The sequence below is a fragment of the Haematobia irritans genome, chromosome 1 (assembly GCF_050003625.1).
Source record: "Haematobia irritans isolate KBUSLIRL chromosome 1, ASM5000362v1, whole genome shotgun sequence".
Classification (NCBI taxonomy): Eukaryota; Metazoa; Arthropoda; class Insecta; order Diptera; family Muscidae; genus Haematobia; species Haematobia irritans.
In genome coordinates this window covers 62,022,624-62,033,589 of record NC_134397.1, presented here as the reverse complement: position 1 = coordinate 62,033,589, position 10,966 = coordinate 62,022,624, and the positions used below count along the sequence as shown (strand labels likewise).

At 35.1% G+C, this 10,966-nt stretch overlaps 1 protein-coding gene and 1 long non-coding RNA gene across 2 annotated transcripts; one reads left to right on the top strand and one right to left on the bottom strand.

The window, feature by feature from the left end:
- Positions 1 to 582: 582 nt before the first annotated feature.
- Positions 583 to 2,081, top strand: LOC142238798 (uncharacterized). Its single transcript, XM_075310524.1, has one exon. The coding sequence runs from the start codon at positions 662 to 664 to the stop codon at positions 1,958 to 1,960; it is 1,299 nt and encodes a 432-aa protein (XP_075166639.1). The 5' UTR covers positions 583 to 661; the 3' UTR covers positions 1,961 to 2,081.
- A 6,988-nt stretch (positions 2,082 to 9,069) lies between these two features.
- Positions 9,070 to 9,704, bottom strand: LOC142238791 (uncharacterized). The gene is made up of 3 exons (XR_012722819.1): positions 9,621 to 9,704; positions 9,307 to 9,565; positions 9,070 to 9,227 (listed from the first exon to the last, which is right to left on the bottom strand). It is a non-coding gene; the product is annotated as an uncharacterized LOC142238791 (long non-coding RNA).
- Between the last annotated feature and the right edge of the window lie 1,262 nt (positions 9,705 to 10,966).

The following is a 10,966-nucleotide window of genomic DNA, read 5'->3' as shown; positions in this document are numbered from 1 at the left end:
AAAAAAATATAGAAATAAAATTTTGACAAATTTTACTATAGAAATAAAATTTTGAAAAATTGAAAAAAAAAATTTTTACAGAATTTTCTATAGTAATAAAATTTTGACAATATTTTCTATAGAAATAAAAATTTGACTAAATGTTCTAGAGCAATAAAATTTTGACAAGATTTTCTATAGAAATAATTTTTTATAATATTTCCTATAGAAATAAAATGTTGACAAATTTTTGTATAGAAGTACAATTTTGTCCAAATTTTCTATAGAAATAAAATTTTGACAAAACTTTCTATTGAAAGAAATGTTTGACAAAAATTTCTATAGAAATAAAATTTAGACAAAATCTTCTATAGAAATAAAATTTTGTTAAAATTTTCTAGAGAATTTTCTAGAAAAATTTTGACAAGCTACACTTGTAGTTTAGTCAATGCATGGCTTTAAGCTGAGATCAAAAACAACAATAAAAATTTTATTTCTATAGAAAATTTGATCGGTATAGTCAATCATCCAACTTTATGAATAGGAGGGTGATAGTTTTACCTCATCCTCATAAACATTTCCATCAAATTGTCTTTTAAGTGCCAATCAAATATGTTTATATTAAATTTTTTTTTTTCATATAATTTTGTTATTAGAAAACTCCCAACATCTTCTTTGCAATATGGCACGTTTAGTATTTTTCGAAAAGAGCCCTGGTGCTGGCTCATCGAAACGTTATAAAATTCGCAAAACAAAAGGCTGGCGTAATGTACGCCTAATATCTGAACCTACCTCGCGAAAATTATGGGAAGAACCAGATGTGGTTGTTGCTTTCAATATGCCACGCATTAGTGCAGCCTTGGAAAGGCTAATGGGTACAAATATAGTCCGTCTGACTGATCGTAACTATATAAAACAGCTTCACGCTCGCATCGAAGATGATTATCGACAAAATTTACTGAAACGTATCAAAGCCAGGGAACTCAAAGAAATCGAAAGGGAACGTAATCTGATTGTTCAGGGGAAAACCAAAGAAATTCCCAATGAATTGGCCGACGATCCATGTTTTGTGGTGAGTCAAAAAGCCGATATGGAAATTGCCAAATCTAGAGCAAATCTGGTGACAAATCGTGAAAGGAATGCTGAACTTATGAAGTCATTGGGTGCGAAATGGGAACGGGAACGTCAAATCTTTGAAGGACAGGAAGCCCAAAAGTTAGAAGAACTAACGAAACGTTTCAATGAACAAAAACAATTGGAACGACAATATATTGAAGAGGATGCCACAAAAGGAATGGATTTATTGAGAATTGATAATGAAGAATGGCGTGAGTGTGAGTTAAATTTAAAAGAATTCTTGCAAGAGCAACGAGATAAAATGAAGGAACGCTCGGAACGTAAACCCACACCCTTCACTTCAGATGCCAAAGATTTACAGAATATTTTGAGAACGAGAAAAGAATGCAATCAATCTAAAACAGGCAAATATCTTAACGATAAACAATCACCTCGTCCCAAAAATTATCAAGCTCAGAGTTCGATATTAGCTTCTATGACCGAAGATAACGGGCTCACATCTAATATCGATATAGATGAGCCTGAGACACTTAGCAGCTCTCGTGATCAAAAATCATTGGTACAAAAAAATCTCTCTACCGATGAAATATCCGATATATCGAGCGGTGAATCGTTTGGCGAAAGCAGTACTATTAGTATGGCCAAAAAACGTTATGCTACTATGCTAAAGCAAGAACTGGAAAGTGATGTAGCTCAAGGTTTATTGATTTCCAAAGATCAATATGATCATTTACGCTACGACGATGCAAAAGTGAAGCAGTTGAGAACTACCAAAGATCTTCAGGAACTATTTCAATTAGCTGAAGAGATTATCAAAGGAGACCCCATTGTCGTCGTTGAGGAAGACGATCATGCTGAAGATGATGAAGTGGCAGATGTAACCAATACAGAAGTATTACAATGAGAGAGAGAAAAAAAAAAATCAGAATAAAAACCAAATAATTTAGATGATATATATCTGTTACAAATTTTTAAAATAAAATTAATTATTTTGTCTAGTTAAAAATAATTATTCATAAAGGCAATCACAATGTCATTTAATAATCAATTCTATAGGAAAATTTTTAAAAACATAAACACATAAAATTCAGAAAACTGCATCAAGTCTTTGAGTCGATAGTACGGTCTATATAATTTAGTATTTCAAGATTATTTCATGAAACTATTGAACCGCGACTGCGCCTCTTACTCTTTCCCATATTTCGGCCGGTATCTCACGAAAAAATGCTTCAATGTTGTCTTCCAATGCGTCACGCAGCAAAGAAATAGATGTTGTTTCACAAACAATTCTTTTTAAGAGAATCCCGGGATCCCCCATTAATTTGATGAAGTTCTTTGGGACCAGTCTTAGAAAAAAACAAGTAAGGAAAGTCTAAAGTCGGGCGGACCAGACTATATTGTATCCTGTACAACTTTGTAGATCCACATTTTTGTGTGCAATACATATAAAGGTTTCTGTTCCCCTATACATGCATTTAAATTTGACTCGACCGGGGCAAATTTTGTTAGAATTCCAAAAAAATATTGAAAACATTTTTAGGCTATCGACCGATAAATACACTTTTCCAAAACTTATCGGTCGATAGCTATGTTTTAGAAGTATAGGAAAATTAAGTCATTTTTACACGTTTTCGACTTAGCAGCGCCGATTTTACAAGGACAATTTGGGTATTTTGGCCATTTTCGCCGAAATAAGAAAAACATAACAGGTTGGCTGATAAGTCCCCGGTCTGACACACAGATGGCGTCGCTAGTATTAAATGCATATTATTTTTATATTGTACCAACCTTCAAATGATTCGTGTCAAAATTTGACGTCTGTAAGTCAATTAGTTTGTGAGATAGGGCGTCTTTTGTGAAGCAACTTTTGTTATTGTGAAAAAAATGGAAAAAAAGGAATTTCGTGTTTTGATAAAATACTGTTTTCTGAAGGGGGAAAAATACGGTGGAAGCAAAACTTGGCTTGATAATGAGTTTCCGGACTCTGCCCCAGGGAAATCAACAATAATTGATTGGTATTCAAGCGTGGTGAAATGAGCACGGAAGACGGTGAACGCAGTGGACGCCCGAAAGAGGCGGTTACCGACGAAAACATAAAAAAAAAATCCACAAAATGGTTTTGAAAGACCGTAAAATGAAGTTGATCGAGATAGCAGAGGCCTTAAATATATCAAAGGAACGTGTTGGTCATATCATTCATCAATATTTAGATATGCGGAAGCTCTGTGCAAAATGGGTGCCGCGCGAGCTCACATTTGACCAAAAACAACAACGTGTTGATGATTTTGAGCGGTGTTTGCAGCTGTTAATTCGTAATACACCCGAGTTTTTCCGTCGATATGTGACAATGGATGAAACATGGCTCCATCACTACACTCCTGAGTCCAATCAACAGTCGGCTGAGTGGACAGCGACCGGTGAACCGTCTCCGAAGCGTGGAAAGACTCAAAAGTCCGCTGGCAATGTAATGGTCTCTGTTTTTTGGGATGCGCATGGAATAATTTTTATCGATTATCTTGAGAAGGGAAAAACCATCAACAGTGAATATTATATGGCGTTATTGGAGCGTTTGAAGGTCGAAATCGCGGCAAAACGGCCCCATATGAAGAAGAAAAAAGTGTTGTTCCACCTAGAGAGCGCACCGTGCCACAAGTCATTGAGAACGATGGCAAAAATTCATGAATTGGGCTTCGAATTGCTTCCCCACCCACCGTATTCTCCGGATCTGGCGCGCAGCAACTTTTTATTGTTCTCAGACCTCAAAAGAATGCTCGCAGGGAAAAAAATTGACTGCAATGATCGCCGGGAAAAAAATTGACTGCAGTGATCGCCGAAACTGAGGCCTATTTTGAGGCAAAACCGAAGGAGTACTACTGGCTTCTGGGGCCATATGAGTCCATATCGGGCGAAAGATATATATAGGAGCTATATCTAAATCTGAACCGATTTCAACCAAATTTGGCATGCCTAGCTATAATATTAATTCTACTCCCTGTGCAAAATTTAAAGCAAATTAGAGTAAAATCCTGGTTTCTGGAGTCTGATGAGTCCATATCGGGCAAAAGATATATATTGGAGCAATATCTAAATCCGAACCGAATTCAACCAAATGTGACATGCATAGCTACAATATTATTTCTACTCCCTGTGCAAAATTTAAAGCAAATTAGGGCAAATCTCTGGCTTCTGGGGCCATATAAGCGCATATCGGGCGAAAGATATATCTAAATGTGAACCGATTTCAATCAAATTGGGCACACTTTATGACACTATCAATTGCACTTCTTGTGCAAAATTAAAGTAGATCAAGCCGAAATTCTGGCTTCTGGGCCCATATTACTAGATATCGGGAGAAATATATATATATGGGAGATATATCTAAAACTGAACCGATTTTTTCCAAAATCAATAGGGATCTATTCTGACCCAAAATACATACTTGTGCCAAATTTGAAGTCGATTGGACTAAAATTGCGACCTAGACTTTGACTACAAAAATGTGTTTGCAAACAGACGGACAGATGGACATGGCTAGATCGACTCAGGGGCGCTATTACAAAAATTACAAATTGGACAAGCTAAGTTCGAAGATGAGCTATATCGGTGCAGGTTTTGATATAGCTCCCATATAAACCGATCTCCCAACATGGGGTCCTGGGCTTCTAGAGTCGTTTGAAATCTAGAGGTACGAGTATTTTAGTATCACAAACAGGTGCGCCAAAAAAAAAAAAATGGTGTGTATATTTCCATGCTTGGTATAGCCCCCATATAGACCGATCTCCCGATTTTACTCCTAGGTCTCCTATAAACCTTAGTTTTTATTTCATTTTCATGAAATTGTAAACCTAGTGATAATTTTGGCCCACAAGAGCCTGTATCGGATCGGTCCAGTTGGTAAAGCCTTCATAAATTTCCAGAGTTTACTTCTCGCACTCATTCTAATAAAGGGCATACACATCGGCAGAATCTATGTTTCAAATCAAGGCGTTATTTCTCTTGCACGTTTAAACGAGATGTTTAAGATTCCTTTAAAACTCAAACAAAACTGTTTTGTATAAATTTAAAATCTTAAAATTCAGAATCTTCTAGCCTCAATACGTAGAAACATTACATTTTACTTCGGTCTTCATTAGGTAGCATGTTTTTTAAAATCCACCAGTAATTCTATATATTTTAAAGTAAACCAGCAAAAAAATGTGGAAGTTCTTCTCAAGGCACAACTTTAAAAGAACTTCCAAAAATGCCCTCCCAATGAAGTTCTCTATTTTAACTGCACAGGAAGTTCATTTGAGTCAATTTTTCTACAACTAGTTTTTTTTCATATTTTAATGGGAAATTTTAACTTTTTATACCCTTCACCACTACTGTAGTAAAGGGTATAATATGTTTGTGCATTTGTATGTAATGCCAAGAAAGAAAAGTCTGATACCCTTCGTTTAGTATACCTATCGTCTTAGAATTAAATTCTGAGTAGATTTAGCGATGTCCGTCTGTCTGTCTGTCCGTCTGTTCATGTATTTTTGTGTGCAAAGTATAGGTGGCAGTATAAGTCCGATCGTCCTCAAATTTGGCATAGGGTCGTTTTTTTGGGACAAAGACAGTTGCTATTGATTTTGGAAAAAAATCGGTTCAGATTTAGATATAGCTGCCATATATATTTATCCCCGATCTGATCATAATTGGCGTAGTTGTCAATCGATGTTCATCAAATTCCGTACATCCGAATATTTTAGGAGTCTAGAAAAACTTGCAAACTATCAGCCAAATCGATTCAGATTTAGATATAGCTTCCATATATATCTTTCGTCCGATTTAGACTCATATGACCACAGAGGACAAAGTTTACTACCGTGACTTACTTCAAATTTTGCACAAGAAGTACGTTTAATAGTATCGGTAAGTGTGCTAAATTTGGTTGAAATCGCTTGTGATTTAGATATAGTTCCCATATATATTTTTCGCCCGATTTGCACTTATATGGCCTCTGCTTCAAATTTTGCACAAGGGGTGCGATTACTGATGCTCTTATGTGTGCCAAATTTGGTTAAAATTGGTTCAGGTTTAGATATAGCTCCCATATATATCTTTCGTCCGATTTACACTCATATGACCTCGGGGCCAAAGTTATACTCCCAGTTACGTGAAATTTTGCAGAGATAGTAGAATGCATGTCAAATTTAGTCAAAATCGGTTAAGATTTTATATAGCTCCCATATATACGTACACCAGGGTTAAGGAAATATGATAGACTGTTTAATATTTTAGACCCATTTTCAATGGGATTTTATTTGGCAAAATACACAAAAATTTTAAATTCACATCCAAAACACTGAATTCGGATCGCTCCTTAAGAAGTGATGCAAATTCATTGCAACGGCTGTTAAAATGGTGGGCATACCTCCTATGACAAATCCATGTTAAATTTATCGCGTCTGCGCTAATTTTGCATCACTTAAAAAAAAGCATTTTTACTACTTTTTTGGCGATGCATTTTTCTGTGAAAATTTTAACCTGATGCAATTTTGTTATTTTTGTCTTTGTAACAGGTTGGCTGATAAGTCCCCGGTCTAACAAAGAAAAACACATTTTTTTTGTCAAAATTCGTTTTTATTATTCAACATAGTTCCCTTCAATAGGGATACAACGATTATAACGACCTTCCAATTTTTTGATACCATTTTGGTGTACTCCTTCGGTTTTGCCTCAAAATAGGCCTCAGTTTCGGCGATCACCTTTTCATTGCAGCCAAATTTTTTCCCTGCGAGCATGTTTTTGAGGTCTGAGAACAAGAAAAAGTCGCTGGGGCCCCATCTGGATAATACGGTGGGTGGGGCAGCCATTCGAAGCCCAATTCATGAATTTTTGCCATCGTTCTCAATGACTTGTGGCACGGTGCGTTGTCTTGGTGGAACAACACGTTTCTCTTCTTCATATGGGGCCGTGTTGCCGCGATTTCGACCTTCAAACGCTCCAATAACGCCATATAATAGCACTGTTGATGGTTTTTCCCTTCTCAAGATAATCGATAAAAATTATTCCATGCGCATCCCAAAAAATAGAGGCCATTACTTTGCTAGAGGACTTTTGAGTCTTTCCACGATTCGAAGACGGTTCACCGGTCGCTGTCCACTCAGCCGACTGTCGATTGGACTCAGGAGTGTAGTGATGGAGCCATGTTTCATCCATTGTCACATATCGACGGAAAAACTCGGGTGTATTACGAGTTAACAGCTGCAAACGCCGCTCAGAATCATCAACACGTTGTTGTTTTTGGTCAAATGTGAGCTCGCGCGGCACCTATTTTGCACAGAGCTTCCGCATATCCAAATATTGATGAATGATATGACCAACACGTTCCTTTGATATCTTTAAGGCCTCTGCTATCTCGATCAACTTCATTTTACGGTCGTTCAAAATCATTTTGTGGATTTTTTTGATGTTTTCGTCGGTAACAACATCTTTCGGGCGTCCACTGCGTTCACCGTCCTCATTGCTCATTTCACCAAGCTTGAATTTTGCATACCAATCAATTATTGTTTATATCCCTGGGGCAGAGTCCGGAAACTCATTATCAAGCCAAGTTTTTGCTTCCACCGTATTTTTTTCCCTTCAGAAAACAGTATTTTATCAAAACACGAAATTCCTTTTTTTCCATTTTTTCACAATAACAAAAGTTTCTTCACAAAAGACGCTCTATCTCACAAACTAATTGACTTACAGACGTCAAATTTTGATACGAATCATTTGAAGGTTGGTACTATATCATCTATATCATATCAGCCATCTATGTGTCAGACCGGGGACTTATCAGCCAACCTGTTATATGAGCTCCCGGTTCGGTGAGTTTTACGTTTTTGTTTAGTTCAAAATGGCAGAGACGCTTGTCCGCAGGGACGCTATCAAAGGAATTTTCCATATCTTTGCTTTCAATACATTTTAAGCCTTTTCCTTCGTTCGGAATCACTACTAAACTCTTTAGTCCTTAAGCGTACAAAGTAGTATGTATTTCTATTTGGATTTATTCATACACCCAGAGAAGGAATATAATCACCTCAAACATGTTTTAAGAGCACCATGTTACTTTTTCACAGCGACCAGGTAGCATTTTTGTAGCAAAAATATTCTTTTCTCGTCAAACATAACATGCTTTCCGAAATCAGATACATAATCTCCGAGAAAAGAACTTGGTTTCGACAAATATGCTACATGTTTTCCGTGAAAAAGTAACATTTTGCTCTTGGAACATGGTTGGGGTGATCATATTCCTTCTCTGGGTGTATGTATTAAAAAATATGAATGTGTAATGCTAATAAAATACTATTATTTTTCCAATATTTCCTATTATTTTGCAAATCAACAATTTTTTTCTACAACGTTTAGCTCATGAGCATTTCAATTACGCTTCCAGCAAACCAAAACTTCGTTTACAAGTGTCACTAGATTATTATAAATCAGGCAAAAACCAAACCACTTTGTCTTATTTAAATAGCTGAATGTCTCCAACAAAGTTTTCTCAAAGAATTTTTTTTATAATATCTGTGTGCCCAAACCTCGAATATCAAAGCAACAGTCATAAATATTCCAATTTATTTCACTGAAGTTATTATTGTTTCTACTATTCTAAAGCAAAAATGTCTTCCCGTGTAAAAATTGGTGGATCGGGCCAGATATTATTAGATCTTCTGCCATATCTGATTAGATATGATAGTATATGTAGGCAGATCTGGACAGATCCGAAAAATGGTAATATCTGATCAGATCTAATTCTAAAGGAATTAGATCTGACCAGATCTCAAATTTGGCCCACATCTAATTATATCTAATTTGATATAATTAGATGTTAAATATCTAATTATATATAATTTTATCTACAAATTTCCAAAATTAGTGAAATTACAGTAATTAATAAAAAAGATTTATTTAATGGTTTTATAATGAAAAGAGTATTTAATATTATAAGTTGGATCAAACATATGTACTTTATATGTAAGTCTAGGTATAAATGTCTACGAATTAAAAAAAAAACAACAACAGCAAAAACAAAATATATATACATAGCCACCAAGGGTTCTGGCATTTAAATTTCCCAAGGCGTTAGTACATTGCTCTCTGCAAACATTTCTTTAAATGAGTCTCGCAATTCCTTTATTTGACTACTCGGTATGAAAACTCTGAAAAATATAAAATATACAGAAGAATTATCAGTCTAACATATTTAAAGATATATTTGCAAATAATACATATACTTACCAAAATTTGCTTCTCGTACCCAATAATTTAAACCAGCGCTGTATTGAATGGTTTGTGCGAAGCTCCAAATACCATACTATGAATAATTGCACGGGAATGTATCCGGTTCACAACCCAAATCATCTCCAAATTTGTATTCTTTTTGAAATTGGATAATACTTCCTTCTATCGCAACTTCGGATATGGCCTGGTCACAAATCTTTACATTGCTCCGCTGTCTTCTTTTAATCTTTTCCTGGACTACCACAAATTCATCCTCCTAAAACAGGGAAAATATTCAATATATAAAAATATGAACAAAACAATAAACTTACCTTCTCATACTCCTTTATCTTCCTCGAAAAATGAGATTTTTATATGAAATAAAAATATGAAACTCGCATTATCAAATATTTGATATATTTTTTTTTTTTCAAATTTAATAACAACAGGCGTTGCTAATGGTGATAGTTATGGGGTTACATTTTTGAAAACAAAAAGACAGTTGTGTCTGAAAGTTAAGCATTTTATGAAGACACTTCAAAATGATATTTAAAAGGGTTTCTTGAAACTGTCACAACATATAAAGATTGTTTGGTTATGTTCACCACTTGTTTGATGTGCGAAACATACGTGCTTGTAACCAAGTATATCACGTTAGTATTCTCGTAACAACACATTATTTTTACACACAAACATATTCAAATATTTTTTTATCCGTGTTACACAGCTGGTTCATGATTTAACGCGATATATATAATTAGATATGGAGCTATATATAGTATATATAATTAGATATGATGTCATATATGAAGATATATAATTAGATCTTACCAGATATGACTGATATAAATAGATATAACAACATATATAATGAGATCTTGAATCAGATCTAATCATATATAGCACTATACATAACATATCTCCGTAGATCTATTTATATCTACAACCATATCTGAGCAGATATAATTATATATAATTTGATATTATTAGACATGATTAGATCTCTCAATTTTTACACGGGTTTATAGTATAACTGCCACAAAACCGGAAATAAAACAATTGTTGGCCAGGATATCATAATTCACTTGCCAAAATAGAGGTCAGAATAATAGCAGAATAATTACCTAAAAACTATAGTAAGTATGACCACCCTTGGCCGTACTCATACTAAAAGTATTTGTATTTTAAAATTACTTGTGAGTTCATTGAACTAAGGCATTAATACATTTTTTGTTGAAGAGTTAAGGAAAGATTATATTGAATATTCTCTGTGAGATAGAGCGTCTTTTGTGAAGCAACTTTTTTAATTGTGAAAAAAATAGAAAAAAGGAATTTCGTGTTTGATAAAATACTGTTTTCTGAAGGGGGAAAATATGGTGGAAGCAAAAACTTGGCTTGATAATGAGTTTTCGGACTCTGCCCCAGGGAAATCAACAATAATTGATTGGTATTCAAGCGTGGTGAAATGAGCACAGAGGACGGTGAACGCAGTGGACGCCCGAAAGAGGTGGTTACCGACGAAAACATCAAAAAAATCCACAATATGATTTTGAATGACCGTAGAATGAAGTTGATCGAGATAGCAGAGGCTTTAAAGATATCAAAGGAACGTGTTGGTCATATCATTCATCAATATTTGGATATGCGGAATCTCTGTGCAAAATGGGTGCCGCGCGAG